Below are 21,330 nucleotides of genomic sequence, written 5' to 3'. Positions count from 1 at the left end.
ACCTGTCAGCTGCTTTCCACACTTTTAAAATCATATCTTTAAAATAAATCAAAACAGCCTAATTTGCTATGACACATCTTTATCCATGCAAAAAAAAAAAGCCATGCTTTTAAATTAGTTTCTTAAATTTATTAAAACATTCTTGCACTTACCTGCCCAGTAGGTTCACCATTGGCGTCACAATCAGTGCCCCAACAAGACCTCCAATGGCAAAGATTGACACAGTAACAGACCACAGGATGGAGAGAGTGTTACCGCTTAGGGTTTGATTATACCTCTGTGACCAACTTTCATTGTACAGTTGTCGTATGTACTGTATGTTAGAACAAAAAAAAGCATTGTATAGTAAATAAAAATCAAATTCATTATTATTATCACACTATCAAAGGAACAAAACCATTCATTTCAGTGTCAAAATAATAAAGCATAAAGAAATATATACCATGTATATAACGTATTCCTTACTTAATCTTTTCCTATATTCTTTGACCTCACTATTGCAAAATCAGAGTGGCTTCTCGAAGTGTACTTGCCACGATTCTTAGAAATATATCATTCCTGGCACCTCAGTATCCAGTACACATCTTTCCCAATGCCCTGTGCTGATAGGCTGATAGGCTTAACCTTTAAACTGTGGAAGTCACAATTTACATATAGTGTACCCAAGTTCAAGGGTTCTTTAGGAAGGAAAAGGGAAGGTAAGTTGCAGAAGCAAGTTTGTGAAAAAAAAAGAAAAAGATTAGTGCTACTTAAAGTGTTTATTTTAAAAAAGGATAAGAAGAAGAATTATAATGAAACAAGTGTAGATAGGTTCCATTGATGTGAATCAGTCATTCAAAATAAGGATATTTCAAATTGTGTTGATGTGTGCGCCAGAAGACAGAACTACCCATGTGCTTCTTATGACCTCGAGTTCCTATCTCCACTCATCTAAGCCAATGTAAAAATCTACTGTTAACAGAAGGGAAGCTGAAATTTCAAAATGTAAATGTTTATCAGATATAACTTTACCAACAATTACTGTAGGTAATGTGAGGATTCACTAAGTTTGTTCTGCCCAATATGGGGCTATAGCTCATAATGATGACAAATCTTACTATAGGGCATTGTGACATTGCACTGCACATTTAGCTATGCTAAATATATTGTTTATACTTAAAGTGGTATCAACCCCCCAATAATGTAGCATTATGCATCCTAACAATTCTTAGATGTGGTGGCTGCATTCGTTTTCTTTTTTTAGTCTTTTTCCCTTTACTTTCACCTGGTAATTCAGCCAGTAACAAAATTCCTGTCTTAGGGTGTCTTCACACAGACACCTCTGGACAGTAGCAGTGTCAGTCTGGGGAGAGCATAGCGTTAGATATACTAGCACATTTAGATGGACCTGTGAAATGCTGCCGAACTGGGGTCATTATGCCCAGGGACAATTTCAATGACTCTTCTGAAAAATCTGAATCCAGTGCCCCATTTATTTTTGTGTTTTGATTCTGATTGGGGGCTGTGTATGCAACGAAAACAGGCAAAAGAGGTTTACACATCATTTGCTAGGGGAGGACTGGGACGGGGGACAGGCAGGCATTTTCCTATATAAACAATATATGTTGGACCAATTCATCCTTTCAGACCACAGTCAGAGTGTGACCCATAGCCAATGACAGCTGCTGTCCATTATGTAGCTTTCTGCACCTGTTCGGGTTCCTTTATAGATGGTTGTCCTCCAGCTTTGATTTCCATTGTGCCTTTCAGATGCAGACGGAACGCAGAGAACTGCAAAGGAAGTCAATTCTGGAAGAATGCAAATCCGTGAAATGAGTTGTGCTCATTTGGAAATTATTTTAAGGTAAGCTGAAAGATTTAAGGGAACCTAAATAGTAATTATCATTTGTGATGATAGTATGGTATTTTATTTACTATTTTATTTGAATATATATATATATATTATATTATATTATATTATATTAGTGCCCAATGCTTATAATTGGAACCAATCGCAGTGGCAAATTTATGTCTAGGGAACTTTTGCTAGAAAGATGAAAGGTTCCCAATCCTCTTGTTAGTAGTATACGAACAAAATGACACAGGGTGGACTAGTGTACTATAGTGAATCTTGAGCAATTAGACTATGTTCACAATATACAATAATTCTCCATTTTGGCTGGAGAATTCACTGCATTGTGGATGGTGGGCTGTTGCCAAGTATGCAAAGCATTCTTGCACATTTTGTCATTCTTTCTTTCTAAATTGCTTTCCTCCAGTGCTTAGGCATTAGCAGTTTCCCTTATAAGTAAGTCACTCACTGACATCTTCTGCCGGAGTTCTTCTGGGTCTGGCATCCTCCATTAGGTATATATTGAGCATGCGTACAAGAGTTACATTGTCCCCTACGTCAGCTGCATTGCGGTAAGTTGGAGTATATATTGCCCTGTGCATGTGCCACAGGCAGTGTGCACTAAATAAAAAGTTGCTAGAAACAAGAAGAATCAATCTGCTAGCAGATTTATATTTTTTCACTTAAGTTCAGCTTTAATACCAAAGAACACAACAGGAAACAGATGTCATGGAGACCTAGCCTATTACCGTTACAATCTACCAATAGAAAAAAAAATGAGTGCACAATATTTAATTTACTTTTCTATGGTTCACCTACAGCGAATCATCAGTCATGTAGAAGCACTGACAAATTGTTTGTCTTTATTACTTAAGGGCTCAGTCAACTTCTTTTATTTCTCCAAAGTTCAGGTTGTAGGTGATACATTTTGGAACTAACTGAAATTGCATTTTGTTACAACAAACAAGGCAGGTATTTAGGTGTCATTTTCTTTAGTGAAAGTTTAACAACAAACATTTATCTCAAGCACAAAATTCATTTCCAATAATGTCATCAAATGTCTGTTTTAACATTTGAGAAAATAGCAGTTGTCATGAGTTGAGCAGTTCATGGTAAAAGATCAGGTAAAGAAAATCTAAACGTAAGAACTACAAAGCAATATAGATGCACCCTACCGTTACTTAGATGTGATGGCTGTATGTTTTTATTTTTGAGGCTTTTTGCCCCTTAAATTCACCTGGTAATCCTGCCAGCTTTTTTGCTAGAACATGCAGTTACTCAGTACCGATGAGTTATACAGCAGAAAGCTAGGTCAGTCAATGACAGGCAAGCAGCTGGGCTAACCAATGGTAAGGTCAGAAGCTTAGTCAGTCAATTGGAGATAAGCACCTGGGCCAGCCAATGGTAGGGTAGCAGTTGGTGTTACAAAAGATCGGTTGCGGCCGCCACTGCACTCAGATCAAGTCAGTGGGAGTCTGCATTGCCTCCCATAGGTTCAAATCATTAATCCAAATTGGCTACAGTGTATAACTTTTCACATAGACTGTATTGGACCCAACAGGGGTACTCACAGTTTCTTGTGCTGTTTGGTGCCGGTACACCAGATCCTACTTAGTCCTATGCTGGTGTGCTGGGTATCGTCATATAGACTTCTTCGTCACTACAAACTGCCACTGGGAGATAGTGCTGGTGTATGAGCTGCCTAGTGAGACTCGTCAGGTTTCTGTCTCACCGCTTACTTCCGATCAGCTAAGCAGCACTAGATGGCTAGATGTTGAAGGGCCATGGCATTTTCGGGATCACAGGCGTTCAGGGGTTTTAGCACCAACGCATTTCATCCACAGGTTACGTGGACTTCATCAGGGTAGTGTGACATGCCACTTCCAGTCCCTAAAGGGGATATCCTGTGACATCACCTCAAATCTAATCACAGTAATTTTAACCCATCATTGGGTCCAGGCTAGTGCATGAATGTTTAAGCATATTACATCGCCATCTTGTGGTCATTTTATTGTAAAGCATTCTTGTTAAAAAAAAATACAAATATAGGAGTTGTTGGTCTCATATTATGGCACATACATAGCCCCTTAAAGAGCTATTAAAACTAATATCAAAATACCTTCCTATGCTCATATAGTTGAAAATGCTGACTAATTTGCTCAAATGGTTACAGTTCTTACATCATGGTTAGTATACATCAAATTAACCCAATTTAAACAAATATCAGGGTACCCTCATTCAAATAGAAGGGCCTCCTAAAGGAGTATAGTGCAACAGGGGTCACCAACTTAATAATTCATCCAAAAACCCCCCTAAAAAACCTCCAGAGCATAGTTACAAGGCTACCCCACAGACTCAGACTTAATTAACTCCTTCATCTCTGCATGATATCTCTAAGGGGTAAGAAATACCTATAATTGGTATTTTAGAGTCCCCCCTCCTACTGGACAATTTGAGGGCAAAAAAGTCTTTGATTTTAAGTCCATTGGGTTGGCCTTTATGAAACCTGGCAATATGTTCGGCAATCAGAGTCTCATCTTCCATACCCTGAATTCTGGACGGGTGTTCATCAATGCATGCCCTTAATGGGCACTTTGTTTTGCCCACAGAGCTTATGGCATGGGCCTTCCAAAATATACAAAACGCGAGTCGTATTACATTTAATAAACTGTTTAATCTGATATGTTTTTCTTTGGTTCATATCAGTGAAAACATCTGTCCTATCCATGTACCTACAGATATGGCATCTGCCACACGGAAACATGCCCTTACATTCTGGCAGGTCCATAAGCCAATTTGGTGGTGTAGTTTTCACATACTCCGATTTTACCAACTAGTCCACCAAGTTTCTTGGCTTTTTGGCTACCATTGACCAACAATGTCCACCAACTAGGGCGACCTAGTAAGTATATGCCAGTGTTTGGTCAGTATAGTCCTGACCTCCTCCCATTGTGAGCTAACCCTTAACTGCCTACACTATTAGCCTTCCAGGGTGATTCTGTAATGATTTTTGCACTTTTGGGATGATATAGATAGTTGGTGTGGTATATTCCATCACCCTCTTATTATCAAACTCCTTTTAAGAGAGGAGGTTTGAATCATATGCTAACAGCAATTTAAAAGGTAATTATTCCACCAGGGAAGGAAAAGGGTCTGATACTAATCTCTCATTACCTATGTCACGGCTCTCGCCATGACTTACAGACAGCCAGGCATGGCCGCCGTTAAGTACCTAACATGGGGTTTGAACCAGGGTACTTTGATGTTCCCCAGGAAGACGTCATTTGTGACAAAACGGTGTACCCGGAAGTCGGGCGGCGGCGTTCTATTGAACGGTTCCTGTATAGCGCTATTGATGTTCTCCTAAATGTGAGTTGTTTTACCTTTGTTTCTTAATAAATTGTCTGTACATACTACACCATTGTGGCCCCCCTCTCTTACATATTCTCATGGGTATTCTGCGATCTGGATGAGGCTATTTATGGTGTCTGGTGGATATCGTGGACCTCTGTATACTGTGTGGACCATCCTGTGAGAGGCACTACATGAGGCACTATATGTTTGATGGATATTGTGGACCTCTGTATACTGTGTGGACCATCCTGTGAGAGGCACAACATGAACCTCAATACCCATTGATGTCCTTATTTAAGCTGGATGCTGATGTATATATATGATCTGGCACTAGATCTTTTCTGTTGCTGTTTGGAACTTTATTGGTGCAATTGGACACTGGTGTGTCCTATTTTGGGACATTTATATTCATTTTATTCATTTTTTGTTGTGCATTTATTTGCCTGTCAGGTAGATTTATTCTACATCTCATATTTAGCACGGCTTTCCTTTTTACACTTTGATGTTCTGTCCTGTTATCCTGCCTCTGAGCCACACTTCAGCTCATATGGATCCAGTCTTGTTAATATGGTATTGCCTGCAGCAATAGGGGGCTGGACTTCACCTGATTATGCTCCTGTCTCTCTTTCAAAGATTTTTATTAAGAGATATCAATACAGGCAACAACTGCAAAACGAAAAAATTTCGCTTTTTGTAAAGGGGGGTAACAAACTTTGTGCACCGCTTAACAAAGCATTACATGGTAAAATAACATCTTCAGTAAAACAAGGCATTACAGGTACCAAGGCTCTAAGGAAGAGGAGGCAACCGGCCTAGATAATGAACCAAAACATCAGGGGAGATTTGCCCAGTCCCGAGGCAACCCCAATGGGATCAGAAGCTGTTACCCAGGGAACTGGAAGAAGCTCCAAAAAAGATAAGTGCTATACAGCACCCCCTTTCCTGCGCTCGGAACCTGGTCCTCAGGCTGCCTCAATCCCGGAACTCGTGCTGATAATAGGCATCCATGATGGCTAGGCTTTGCTGCCCCTTACGACCAGGGCGGTCGACCAAACACTGAAAATACAAAGCAAAGAAAAGGGCGCACCAGCCTAGCGCATTATCCTCAGCGAGTTTATTAAGAGCCTCTGAGGAAGAGGCACAGCCTCGAAACGCGTCAGCCCTCTGCTTCCAGTAAAGACGTTGATCCTCTGGCATGAGGCAGATTTATGGAATTGATGTGCCTGAATTTCACGATTGTTTGTGAGTAGCTGATTTTAATTTTTCATTTAATAAACTCGCTGAGGATAATGCGCTAGGCTGGTGCGCCCTTTTCTTTGCTTTGTATTTTCAGTAACTGGAAGAAGCCCCACAGCGCAAATTATTCTCAAAATTCTCAAACAAACTTCTGGGAAGTATTCAAGAGACTACTAGCCAGTCATGATCCAAGATATCTTTCTTTTCAGCAGAGTGAAAGAAACTGTAGAGGATTTCCATGCTTTAGCGATAGTCAACTTAGCTCCCAGTAGCATAAAGTGAATTAATCGCTTTTGGGACTTAGTAGCCTCGGCCGGTGCAAAGTTCAAAAGAGCTACGTGAAGGGATTGTGCCACCGGAACTCCAGTGACTTTGCGGATTAGATGGAAAACCCTGTTCCAGAAACCCCTGATTTTCGGACATTCCCACCAAATGTGTAAAAATGAGCCTCTATGAGAACAGTCCCTGAAGCATAGTGGGGAGGAGGAAGGGAAACATTGGTGAAGCCTTTCTGGAACAAGGTACCATCTAGTAATAACTTTCAGACTGGCCTCAATTAATGTAACGTTCAGGACCCCTTTGTATGCCCGCGTCATGGTGGAATACCACTGCTCCGGATCCCATTTCTGGGATAGGTCCCTCTCCCAGGCCAGAGCGTATCCTGGTTTAGGGCCTTGTCCCGAGAGTGACTCATATATCACCGAGATACCCCCTCTCTGCTCCATGGCTGATCCACACCACACTTCATAGTTTGTAGCAGTAGGAGGTATTGGTTTAGTTGTCCAAATAGAGTGTAGGAAGTGTGAAATCTGGTGGAACCGGAAATGTTCCGATTTGGGCATCTTAAGTTTATTTGTGCAATGGGAAATAGAGAGAGGTCCAGAGGGAGTGAAAAAGTGTCCTATTCTATAAAGGCCTTTGCCTTTGTCTAGCCACCATTTGAAGTCTGAGATGTGTAAGCCCGGGGGAAAGTTACGGTTTTGGAACAGAAGGGAGAGGAGACGTACAGACGATGTAAGTTCAGGTCTACCTTTAAGTCTATCCCATAGTGTGAAGGAGTGTGAAAGAGTTGGGGCTAGAATAGCAGGTCTGTATTTTGGTATACACCACAAAAGGAAATCAATAGTGTGAAGTGGGACTGCCTGACATTCCATGGTCACCCAGTCCGGCTTCGCAGGGCGTGAGTAAATAACTGAAAGCTGGGCCAATTGGGCCACTTGGTAATACCAGACGAGGTTGGGAAGGCCCAGCCCTCCTTTTTTCCGGGATCGAAACAAGGTCCCCTTAGCTCCTCTATGACCCTTTGATCCCCAAAGGAAAGCGAGAATTTTAGGTTGGAAACAGTTAATAAGCTCCCTGACTAGAGGGATGGGCAGGGATGCTCCTGTCTCTCTTTGTCCACCTGAAGCTAATTGCTCATTTAACCACTTTACCACCGGAGGATTTTGCTGTCTTCCGTCCAGGCCACTTTTTGCGATTCGGCGCTGTGCGACTTCAACTAACAATTGCGCGGTCGTGCGACGCCGTACCCAAACGAAATTTACGTCCTTTTTTTCCCACAAACAGAGCTTTCTTTTGGTGGTATTTGATCACCTGTGCGATTTTTACTTTTTGCGCTATAAATAAAAAAACAGCGTTTATTTTGAAAAAATAACAATATTTTTAACATTCTTTTATATGAAATTCCCCCCAAAAAAGATGTAAAAACCAATTTTTTAAAAAATTTTTGGCCAATTTGTTTTATGCTACATATGTTTGGTAAAAAAAATCGCAATAAGCGTATTTTGATTGGTTTGCGCAAAAGTTATTGCGTTTACTAACAAAGGGAAAGATTTCTGTCATTTTTGGTGTTTTTTTTTTTAACGCGTAATGGCGGCGATCTGCGATTTTTTTTGCGGGACTGCGACATTGCGGCGGACAGATCGGACCCTTGACTGACATTTTTGACACTTTTGGGGGTACCAGTGACATTACTGCAGTAATCAGTGCTATATATATGCACTGTTACTGTAAAAATGACACTGGCAGGGAAGGGGTTAATTTTATTGGAGAGGGAGGGGTTAATGTATGCCTGGTGCTTACTGACGTGTAGGGGGGGAGGTGACTGAGTGAGTCATGGACAGATCGGATGTCCAGCTATGCTGAACAGTCCGATCTGTCACTCCCTGTCACTATGGAGATCCGCCCGCTGTGTTTACACACAGCGGGCGGATCTCCAGACTCGATCCCCGACGATCGGGTAAGAGCAGCGGCGATCGCCGCTGCTCCTCCCCTGGCCCGACTCCCACTGTGAATGAAAACAGCGGGAGCGAGCCTCCGGCGGCACGCAAGCGCCGCCCAGAAGGGGGAGTGTCTGACGACGTAGTACTACGTCGTCAGACGATAACGAGCCACTCTGCCGCAGTAATATTACTGTGAGCAGAGGTAAAGTGGTTAAGCAAGCTATAAAACACTGCCTCTCGCTTAGAGCAGTGTCAGTTCATTGATCTTTGTTCCTGGTTGACAGACTTTGTTCCTGTGTTCCTATTTCCTGAGCATGTGTTCCAGACTGACTCCGGCTTCCATCCTTACCTTTGCTCCATGTTGTTCCTGCGACCTTATCTTCCTCCCATCTCCTGATCCTTATCCGGACTCATGTCATCCAGTGACTTCAGTTATTCCTGGACTTCCCTTCCCATTGTATTTCTGCCGGTCCTGCTTATTGGAGCACCTTCCCTGCCAAGCCCCCGTGCACAGATTCACAGGCCAGGTGGCTTTCTTACCTGGTCACCTTGGACTGTGGATATCTGCAAGGTGAGCGTACATCTCTGCGTTACAGACTCCAACAAAGGTAAGCCCCGTGACATAATGAACTGACCATATGGAGTCCGCAGTGATGTGCAAGCAGCTCACCCAGCAGGTGTCCAGCCTGGCCCAGACTGTGTCTAAGTTGCAGCAAGAAGTGCTGATACTTAAAGGCACAGTACGCCCAGCCCTGGAACCTGCACATCCAGAACCCTATGTCCTGTTACCTGACAGATTCGATGCTTCCCGTTCCTCATTTACAACCTTCCGGATGGATTGTGAGCTCCTGTTTGTCCTTAAGCCCAGGACCTATTACAGTGACTTTATCAAGGTTCATTCTGCTATTAATCTGCTTTCCGGAAGGATGAAGACTTGGGCATACCAGATGCTGCAGGAGAAAAGTCCTATCTTGGACAATTGGGAGTCATTTATAACTACTATGGACTCTCAGTGTCTTACCTCCCAGAAAGCTACTTCCAAGCCAGCTCCCGGTTCCCGCAGACCCCGGGTACCTAGAGAAAAAGGAAACCCATACGAATACAATGACTCTGCTTGGTTAAAGTACAAGCCTGCCTTTACCAGCTGGCCTTGTCACCCTGAATCTACTCCAATATGTCTTGATCCTCCAGAGCCTAAAGAGGAACCCATAGGGATTGGTGCCGTGCGCACCAGGCTGTTTTCCAGCGAAAGAGACCATAGGAGAAACTGTGGCCTTTGTTTCTATTGTGGAGAGAGGGGACATTTTATCACATTTTGCCCAACTCGTCCATCCAGGCCTAAGCCTCTCCCAGTGGATACCATGCGGATCCATCCTGTCTTCCCAGAAACACAGCCTGTAAACTGCCAAGGTTGCTGCCAGCCCTGTCCCCGTTCTGTGACTGAAAAGGGCACCCAGACTATGGCAATCGTTGAAACCAATACCCCTGTGGAAGTCCCTCCTCCAGCTCCAGTAACGTCTGTACCTCTTCCCAAAGAAACTCCTGTTCTAGCAAGCACCTTCATTACTTCCTGCCTTGACAATGAAGTTCTTTCACCTGACTGCACATAAGCTTCCAATGGCACTGTAGTACGTAAGGATTATCTGAAAATGTTTTTCATTGAAAGCTGAGAATGCCTCCCCTGAAAAAGTCCGGTGCGAAGAACCTGTTCAAACCCAGAGGGTGTCTTTAAAGGGGGGGCTCTCGCCATGCCTTACAGACAGCCAGGCGTGGCTGCCGTTAAGTACCTAATATGGGGTTTGAGCCTAGGTACTTTGATGTTCTGTCCTGTTATCCTGCCTCTGAGCCACACTTCAGCTCATATGGATCCAGTCTTGTTAATCTGGTATTGCCTGCAGCAATAGGGGGCTGGACTTCACCTGATTATGCTCCTGTCTCTCTTTGTCCACCTGAAGCTAATTGCTCATTTAGGCAAGCTATAAAACACTGCCTCTCGCTTAGAGCAGTGTCAGTTCATTGATCTTTGTTCCTGGTTGACAGACTTTGTTCCTGTGTTCCTATTTCCTGAGCATGTGTTCCAGACTCCGGCTTCCATTCTTACCTTTGCTCCATGTTGTTCCTGCGACCTTATCTTCCTCTCATCTCCTGATCCTTATCCGGACTCGTGTCATCCAGTGACTACAGTTATTCTTAGACTTCCCTTCCCATTGTATTCCTGCCGGTCCTGCTTATTGGAGCACCTTCCCTGCCAAGCCCCCGTGCACAGATTCACAGGCCAGGTGGCTTTCTTACCTGGTCACCTTGGACTGTGGATATCTGCAAGGCTGAGCGTACATCTCTGCGTTACAGACTCCAACAAAGGTAAGCCCCGTGACAACCTAGTTGTCTCCCTACCTTCCTCTCATAATAGTCCTCCGACAGTAATACAACATTACCCCCCTTATTGCTCTTTTGATAATTAGGTTAGTTCTTTTAGTTCCCCAAGGGCCAAGCGCTCCTCTGGGTCAATATTGCCTCAGATTTGACAATTTAGCTTGGTTAGATCTTCCTGCACCAAGTCCAGAAAGACCCCAAGCCACCTGTTTTTCCGAAATGGAGGCATTTTAGTAGATTTTATCTGGAGGCTAACCTCTCATTTTCACAGACCACATGGAGAAATGAAGGGCATCGCCTCATCATCACTCTCATTGAAGAGTGAGGTGAGTATGTCCAAGGCAACCTTGTCTTGGGCATCTGACTGGGTATTCTAAGTGTATTTATGATTGGGTCTTTGGTGGATCTGTCTCAAGTATACTTTTCTCAAGAAGAGGGTAACATCCTTGCAGACTTCAAATTGGTTCATTGAGTTAGTGGAGGAAAAATATAATCCTCTCTGAAGTAATCTTACATGTTTCTCATGTAGTTTAAAATCAGAGAGGTTAATGATCATATTCACGTTGGAGTTTGGTTTTGGTAAGTGTATCACCATCTAAAAGGGTCATTGTCACTTTCTCTGTTGACTTTGTGTACTTGTCCTGGTTGTCCCCCCCCCCCTGTCCTCCCCTCCTTTGTTCCTTCCTCTTCCCCCTCTGTCTTTTTCTCCTCCTGTGGTTTTTAGTATCCCTTTCACTGGGGCTGGCACCTCTTGCGGTGACAGCTCTTCCTCTAAAAAAACAACTGATCTGTCTGCGTCCTCTTCACTTTCAGATGTATTGTACCCTCCTCTAGATTTCGAATGGGACCAGTTCCTACCCCTTCTTGATCCACTACACCCTCTCATTTTTGGTAAATCAAACACTTCCCCCTTTTACTCAATTATCAAGATCCCTCTGGAACTTTGATTGCTTGGAAAGCCTTCATTTTCTTTGAACTCTAATGACCTCTTTCTTCAAAAGTTCATTGTGTTTGTTAAACTCACGCTTATTAATAAAGGGTTCTAATAGGTTTAAGCTCTCGTCCCTCTGAGTTTGTAATTTAGATGACTGCAACTTTTCCTCTACAACAATTAATTTCATCACGGCAAGGCAGTGGTTAATACATTCCTGTCCCCATTTTCCTAAGAATCTTTCACTATGTAAGTGTTCTGCGGGAATGACCTCCTCCCAGAGACTCCGGGGAATTATACCTTAATCGATATAAGACTCCAGAGATAAAATATCCCATTTTTGATTTAACTGCTTAATGGTTAATTTTGTATGCTGTTTAAATAGTTTTTTCATGGAGTCCTCATCGGACGAGGTATGTTACCCTGGTTTCCCAGTGAATGTCTATCTGATCTCCTCCTCTATGTCCTCACCTAATACAAATGCCATATGTGCTGAAATAACCGTTTGACCAATACTCATTCACACACCAGCCTGTTGTTCAAAGCCTAGTGTTGGGTGGTATTTAGGAGGTGGAACAGGAGAATACCACCACCCCTACTTAGACAAAATGTACAGTACTATATTTATGGAGAAGTGCTGTCACCATAGGACAGGACGCAAAAAAAAAAAAAAAACCTTCCTTTTCTACATAATTTTTTTTTTTAGTTTTTTTTATGGGAAGGGGATCTCTCTTCATTTCCTGTTCCAGAAACACACCAAGAAATACGATCTCCCTCCAAAATGAGGAGAAATTTCCTCTTAGACAGTTGCCCCAGAACCAGTGTTCCCAATGGAACATTTCCTTTTCATCTCCTGTTCTGAAAAATCTTGGATTTGCCATCACTTTTTGTCCCAGTGACAATAGTCACCAGGACACAAAGAGAAGGTGAAGCTCCCCAGAATGATCAAAGAAAAAAAAAACTGAAGGTGGTTTAATTCTTCTTTACTCTATCCAAAACTAAAAAATTGCTTTAACCTGTAGGCAAGTGTTTGGCTATAAGAAGTACTATTTACTACTGATGCAAGGAGGTGTCTGGTTTAGGATTATTGCCTCTAGGGGCCAACTCAGGTTTCTGAAGATTTAAGTGGACATCTTGGCATATTTATGAGGTCCTCTACCAATCCTCAGCAGAATAGGGCTGGTAGGGGGTAGGCATCTCATAAATAAGCATCAGCTATGCCAGCAAGGGCAGTAGGGTGGAAGATGGAGATGGAGTGCTGAGGAGGCTGTTGGAGGACCTTGCAGGGCGTCCCCTTGTCTGGGGGGTGACCTCGAGCCTGGGGCTCAGGTGCTGGAGGGACCCTCTACAACACATGGGGGAATCCTATCCTGGAAGCACAGGATAGGACACAATCAGTTGATACAAGCTCAATAGGGTGGTAGGTTAACTGTAACCCTTAACCCAACGTACGTTTCATCTCCAAAAACTTCTTCTGGGGTCTTTGGAGAAGAAGTCCCAGAAGAAGTCTTTGGAGACGAAACGTACGTCGGGTTAAGGGTTACAATGAACCTACCACCCTAATGCGCTTGTACCAACTGATTGTGTTTACTATGCATTGCCATTATTCATCTTCTACACTGCTTTCTTTTGTTATCTGAGTACCTGGGTCCTGGGGAAAGGACGCATATCTGAGTAAATTGGTCTACCAGAGGAGAAGGTTATCGGTGATGGTCGTTTTCTATGAGACCTTTAACCTATTGCTTGCATGACTCTGTGCCAAAGCATAAAGAGTCCAAATGGTCTGGTAAGCGCTCCTGAGTCTATTGTGGTGGCAGCTACAATGGTGGAGATTTACCTGCTGTTTCACTTGGAATTACACTTGGTGTATTTGGTGGACTTGGTGGACATACACTAGGAGATTAACATTCCAACTCTTTGGACACTTTTTCTTCACTAAGTGGACTTTACAATTGCAACTTAATATAAGTTTTTAATTTGGTTTGGTGGAATATCACATTTGTACTGTTGGGACTTTGAATGAGGTTATGGATTGTCACAAAAAATATATTTATTATTGTTTATACCCAATGATATTTTTATTTCTTAATTTTAATATTTATATTAATAATACGTTTTATCCAAGCTCCTGAGGAGTGGACGAGGGTCCACGAAACACGTCGAGCCTACTAGAAATCAAGATGTCTAATATATTGTATTTATTATTGAGAGATTTTAGTTTTTTTGCTATGATATTATCGAAATGAAAAATATATTGTCAAATGTTTTTTTATACATTGTTTTACAGGTTCTTGATAAAGTATAAATGATACATTGTGAAGTTTAAGATATTGTGTGTCAGTTTCCGCACATGTATATGTATTACAATTGTATTTTATATTTATATTTATTTTTAAAATTAAGAAATAAAAATATCATTGGATATAAACAATAATAAATATATTTTTTTGTGACAATCCATAACCCCATTCAAAGTCCCAACAACCAATTGCCTTTTGTATATAATTATTCAGGTATGGAGGTAATTATAGGAGTTGTGTGTCAGATCATATTTTTGATCACATTTATACTGTTTTTGTGTGAGCTGTCCCTAAATTGTGGATGTGGTCAATAATCATTGAGATGTACAGTGACCCCCACATTGCATAAGACACTGATACTCAGCTCCTTGATGACTTTGCACATTAATATTTTTTGCACAGTATGCACTAAACACTTTCTATTCTTTTTACTAACCTATCATCTTCATCTTTAAATGTAAAAGGGTGACTTCAAATTCAAGAATAGTATAAGTGTTTATGCATTGGGAGATCTATGTTTCCTATTATGCAATGATACATATCACATTCGTATGATGTTTACACTATATGCACTCAGCACTTTTTCAAGTGGTTACACTTTAATTGTTATAAGTCTGAGGAATCTGACTTTATAAATTTTGAGCATGGCACATATAAAGATTGTATAAGTTTGTAACAATATTGTTGTACTGGAGTGCCCGCAGCCTCTTTTCTTCTTCCTTAGTAAGCGCAGTAATCCATTCTGAATCTATTACACAGCCATTAATGTCTAAACCGCTGGCAACAAAAGTGAGTACACCCCTAAGCCAAAATGTCCAAACTGGGCCCAAAGTGTCAATACTTTGTGTGGCCACCATTATTTTTTAGCACTGCCTTAACCCTCTTGGGCATGGAGTTCACCAGAGCTTCACAGGTTGCCACAGGAGTCCTCTTCCACTCCTCCATGATGACATCACAGAGCATGTGGAGGTTAGTGACCTTGTGCTCCTCCACCTTCCGTTTGAGGATGCCCCACAGATGCTCAATAGGGTTTAGATCTGGAGACATGCTTGGGCAGTCCATCACCTTTACCCTCAGCTTCTTTAGCAAGGCAGTGGTTGTCATGGAGGTGTGTTTGGGGTCAATATGTTGGAATACAGCCCTCCGGCCCAGTCTCCAACGGGAGGGGCTCATGCTTTGCTTCAGTATGTCACAGTACATGTTGGCATTCATGGTTCCCTCAATGAACTGTAGCTCCCCAGTGCCAGCACTCAAGCCCCAGACCATGACACTCCCACCACCATGCTTGACTGTATGCAAGACACACTTGTCTTTGTACTCCTCACCTGGTTGCCTCGACACACGCTTGACACCATCTGAACCAATAGGTTTATCTTGGTCCCATCAGACCACAGGACATGGTTCCAGTAATCCATGTCCTTAGTCTGCTTGTCTTCAGCAAACTGTTTGCAGGCTTTCATGTGCATCTTCTTTAGAAGAGGCTTCCTTCTGTGACTACAGCCATACAGACCAATTTGATGCAGTGTGTGGCGTATGGTCTGACCCTGACAGGCTGACCCCCCCACCCCTTCAACTTCTGCAGCAATTCAGGCAGCACTCATACATTTATTTCCCAAAGACAACCTCGGCATATGACGCTGCACGTGCACTCAACTTCTTTGGTTGACCATGGCGGGGCCTGGTCTGAGTGGAACCTGTCCTGTTAAACTGCTGTATGGTCTTGGCCACCATGCTGCAGCTCAGTTTCAGGGTCTTGGCAATCTTCTTATAGCCTAGGCCATCTTTATGTAGAGCAAAAATTATTTTTTCAGATTCTCAGAGAGTTCTTTTCCATGAGGTGCCATGTTGAACTTTCAATGACCAGTATGACAGAATGAGAGCGATAACACCAAATTGAACATACCTGCTCCCCATTCACACCTGAGACCTTGTAACACTAATGAGTCACGTGACACCGGGGGAGGAAAAATGGCTAATTGGGCCCAATTCGGACATTTGAACTTAGGGGTGTACTCACTTTTGTCGCCAGTGGTTTGGACATTAATGGCTGTGTGTTGAGTTATTTTGAGGGGACAGCAAATTTACACTGTTATACAAGCTGTACTCTCACTACTTTACATTGTAGCAAAGTGTCATTTCTTCAGTGTTGTCACATGAAAAGGTATAACAAAATATTTACAAAAATGTGAGGGATGTACTTACTTTTGTGAGATACTGTATATATATATATATATTAGGGAGAAATATGTGAAGAGGCAGGGATGGGTTCCTGATGAGGAGGGGCAGGGTAGACATTGAACGGGTTATTCTAGAGAAGGGTCAAAGGCAGAAGGTAGGACATATTCCATACACCTAGTGCCCTCCGTGATGAGAAGAAGACCACATAGCAAATGGGCCAAGGAGAGAATACTTCACTAGGACACTTTCACAAGAGGCAAGTTTGGCTGTACAACTTTCTAAGGAAGCAAGTCCCACCCAGGATGCCTTGTGCTGCCACTGTGAAGGTCTACTGCAATATGCAGGTTGCCTACTCTTGGTTAGTCAGTCTACCTGGCTGCCCAGGTTGGGAGGGAAGGGGTTAATGCTTGTGCCACCTTCCATTGTGTGTTTGCAGGTTTTCCTCTGGGGTCCGGCCTCCTTCCTGTGTGATATAAAGGGAAGAGGCTCAGGTCATGGGGGGAGGGGCCAAGAACAGGGAAAAATCTGGAACATGCATGGAACCTAGAATAGGCTCGGCATGCATGTACAGAGACTCTGAAATATGTCCTAAGAAGCTTGTTGGAACGCCAACCTATTGGAACATTCTAAGGGACATGAACTCCTATGTTCGAGTTATTGCCAGTTTGGACTTTTCCCAGAGATGCTACACCCATACAGGTATCCTGGAGCGTCCATAATTAAGTTAGTTAGGGAAAGGACGTTATCCATTGTTAAACATGTTCTGCCAAATGTTTAATAAAGTTGTTTACTCTGCTCAAAGCCTAGTATGAAGTTACTCAAGGGGTGCATGTGAGGTCCTGGCATATTTCTAAAGGAAAACTGAGTATACACTAGCACATTGGATTTGTGAAACAATACTACAGCAGAGGGTTAACTTGCAAAGAAGTTGCTACCGTATGAGTAACCAGAGGGAACAGCAACCAGTCGTTGAGGTGGTACATGAACAGGTGGCAGATTCTCTAGTAGCGAGGGGGATCAGCATTTGCCTGCCTCCATAGCTACTGTCTCCGTCGGTAACCGGGAAGGGATGAGCATTACAGAAATCTATTATCTGGTCACTTGGTATGAAATGAGTAGGGTTAAGTGGAGCATGCATGAGGTTTGCTCTATGTACTCGGCAGGACCCCATTTAGCTACTGGATTGAGGTAACAGAGATAGGCTGACTGGTGGAGTGGGTATACAGTAGGCTCTGCATGTCCCTCCTGATGCAACACATACACTTGTTCAAGAGTGCAGGACAAGGGTTAATATCTTTGGAAGAACTCCGCATATAACACTACACACAAGTGGCTCATCTCTGAGTTAAGAGACTACCTTAATGTTTGACTTTCACATGACCTTGGCCCTCATCTGGTCCCGGGCAAATGGTGAGCATGCCTTTTGGCAAAGTGTTACCTCTTTGCTGGGACAAGTGACCCAGTTCATCGCCTGGCATAGCCCAAAATAATCCTCCCCGGGGTAGGCCTTCTATGTGACCCTCACTTGGTGCAATAATGGGGAATATATGACGGAGGTGTCATCAGCCTACTGTAACATGCACCCTACCCTTACAATTAGCCGGGACATACTAAAACATTTAATGTGAAAATGGCTTAATGTAGCTTAATGTGTAATAAAGTGCCTAAACCATATTTAATTGCCCTGAAACTTTGCACAGACTAAGTTTTTAACTTCCCTAATATATCCTAGAAGTTTCATGTAGTTTGGTCTTCCAGGAGGCAAACAAAGGGCATTAAGCTTGTTTTTTGGGGAGCTTAATGTGGCTTAACGTACAAAAAAGAGCTTAGATGTTAACCAATTTCCTCCAAACTTCACATAATAGAAGACTCTATTGATGCTAAGATAGTCTGAAAATTTTAGCTCATTTGGTAAATCACACCAAAAGTTATTCACATTCAGCTATTTTTTTTACAATACTAAAACGTTTAATGTCCACGGCTTAATGTAAAAAGAGCTTAATGTACCAAAATGTGCCTTAACCTCAACCAATTGTCCTGAAACTTTGCACAGTCCAAGTTCTGCACTTCCCAAAGCTATCCTGGAGGTTTCATCGATTTTGGTCTCCCACGTGGAAAACTGGGGACATTAAGCTCTTTTTTTGGGGAGCTTAATGTGGCTTAATATACAAAAAAGAACTTAGATGTGAACCAATTTCCCCCAAACTTGGCACAATAGAAAAGTCTATCTATTCCAACATATTCTGAAAATTTCAGATCATTTGGTAAATCACACCAAAAGTTATTCACATTAAGCTCTTTTTAGCAATCCTAAAAACACGTGGCTTAATGTGAAAAGAGCTTAATGTACCAAAATGTGCCTAAACCTCAACCAATTGTCTTGAAACTTTGCACAGCCCATGTTCTGTACTTTCATAAGCTATCCTGGAGGTTTCAATGATTTAGGTCTCCCACATGGAAAACTGGGGACATTAAGCTCTTTTTTTGGGGAGCTTAATGTGGCTTAACGTACAAAAAAGAGCTTAGATGTGAACCAATTTCCCCCAAACTTGGCACAATAGAAAAGTCTATCTATTCCAACATATTCTGAAAATTTCAGATCATTTGGTAAATCACACCAAAAGTTATTCACATTAAGCTGTTTTTAGCAATCATAATAACACGTGGCTTAATGTGAAAAGAGCTTAACGTACCAAAATGTGCCTAAACCTCAACCAATTGTCTTGAAACTTTGCACAGCCCAAGTTCTGCTCTTCCCTAAGCTATCCTGGAGGTTTCATCGATTTTGGTCTCCCACACGGAAAACTGGGGACATTAAGCTCTTTTTTTGGGGAGCTTAATGTGGCTTAACGTACAAAAAAGAGCTTAGATGTGAACCAATTTCCCCCAAACTTGGCACAATAGAAGAGTTTATCAATTCCAACATATTCTGAACATTTCAGATCATTTGGTAAATCACACCAAAAGTTATTCACATTAAGCTGTTTTTAGCAATCATAAAAACACGTGGCTTAATGTGAAAAGAGCTTAATGTACCAAAATGTGCCTAAACCTCAACCAATTGTCTTGAAACTTTGCACAGCCCAAGTTCTGCACTTCCCAAAGCTATCCTGGAGGTTTCATCGATTTTGGTCTCCCACACGGAACACTGGGGACATTAAGCTCTTTTTTTTGGGAGCTTAATGTGGCTTAACGTACAAAAAAGAGCTTAGATGTGAACCAATTTCCCCCAAACTTGGCACAATAGAAGAGTTTATCAATTCCAACATATTCTGAAAATTTCAGATCATTTGGTAAATCACACACAAAGTTATTCACATTAAGCTGTTTTTAGCAATCATAAAAACACATGGCTTAATGTGAAAAGAGCTTAACGTACCAAAATGTGCCTAAACCTCAACCAATTGTCTTGAAACTTTGCACAGCCCAAGTTCTGCACTTCCCTAAGCTATCCTGGAGGTTTCATCGATTTTGGTCTCCCACACGGAAAACTGGGGACATTAAGCTCTTTTTTTGGGGAGCTTAATGTGGCTTAACGTACAAAAAAGAGCTTAGATGTGAACCAATTTCCCCCAAACTTGGCACAATAGAAGAGTTTATCAATTCCAACATATTCTGAAAATTTCAGATCATTTGGTAAATCACACCAAAAGTTATTCACATTAAGCTGTTTTTAGCAATCATAATAACACGTGGCTTAATGTGAAAAGAGCTTAACGTACCAAAATGTGCCTAAACCTCAACCAATTGTCTTGAAACTTTGCACAGCCCAAGTTCTGCTCTTCCCTAAGCTATCCTGGAGGTTTCATCGATTTTGGTCTCCCACACGGAAAACTGGGGACATTAAGCTCTTTTTTTGGGGAGCTTCATGTGGCTTAACGTACAAAAAAGAGCTTAGATGTGAACCAATTTCCCCCAAGCTTGGCACAATAGAAGAGTTTATCAATTCCAACATATTCTGAAAATTTCAGATCATTTGGTAAATCACACCAAAAGTTATTCACATTAAGCTGTTTTTAGCAATCATAATAACACGTGGCTTAATGTGAAAAGAGCTTAACGTACCAAAATGTGCCTAAACCTCAACCAATTGTCTTGAAACTTTGCACAGCCCAAGTTCTGCTCTTCCCTAAGCTATCCTGGAGGTTTCATCGATTTTGGTCTCCCACACGGAAAACTGGGGACATTAAGCTCTTTTTTTGGGGAGCTTCATGTGGCTTAACGTACAAAAAAGAGCTTAGATGTGAACCAATTTCCCCCAAGCTTGGCACAATAGAAGAGTTTATAAATTCCAACATATTCTGAAAATTTCAGATCATTTGGTAAATCACACCAAAAGTTATTCACATTAAGCTGTTTTTAGCAATCATAATAACACGTGGCTTAATGTGAAAAGAGCTTAACGTACCAAAATGTTCCTAAACCTCAACCAATTGTCTTGAAACTTTGCACAGCCCAAGTTCTGCTCTTCCCTAAGCTATCCTGGAGGTTTCATCGATTTTGGTCTCCCACACGGAAAACTGGGGACATTAAGCTCTTTTTTTGGGGAGCTTAATGTGGCTTAACGTACAAAAAAGAGCTTAGATGTGAACCAATTTCCCCCAAGCTTGGCACAATAGAAGAGTTTATCAATTCCAACATATTCTGAAAATTTCAGATCATTTGGTAAATCACACACAAAGTTATTCACATTAAGCTATTTTTTTTACAATACTAAAACGTTTAATGTCCACGGCTTAATGTAAAAAGAGCTTAATGTACCAAAATGTGCCTTAACCTCAACCAATTGTCCTGAAACTTTGCACAGTCCAAGTTCTGCACTTCCCAAAGCTATCCTGGAGGTTTCATCGATTTTGGTCTCCCAAGTGGAAAACTGGGGACATTAAGCTCTTTTTTTGGGGAGCT

General features: G+C 42.0%; 1 protein-coding gene across 2 annotated transcripts in view; it reads right to left on the bottom strand.

Moving 5' to 3' along the window:
- The window catches only part of SLC2A9 (solute carrier family 2 member 9), a 532,155-nt gene that overhangs the window by 451,668 nt on the left and 59,157 nt on the right, over positions 1–21,330 (bottom strand). For both annotated transcript variants that reach the window (XM_082252420.1, XM_082252421.1), the window contains exon 4: positions 153–313. In XM_082252420.1, coding sequence (XP_082108546.1) covers positions 153–313 — 161 coding nt within the window. The remainder of the gene's footprint in view (positions 1–152; positions 314–21,330) is intronic.

The sequence above is a fragment of the Pelophylax lessonae genome (assembly GCF_965119305.1).
Source record: "Pelophylax lessonae genome assembly, chromosome: 1".
NCBI lineage: Eukaryota > Metazoa > Chordata > Amphibia > Anura > Ranidae > Pelophylax > Pelophylax lessonae.
Note: the sequence above shows the minus strand (reverse complement) of the source record. Positions and strands in the feature narration are given on the sequence as shown.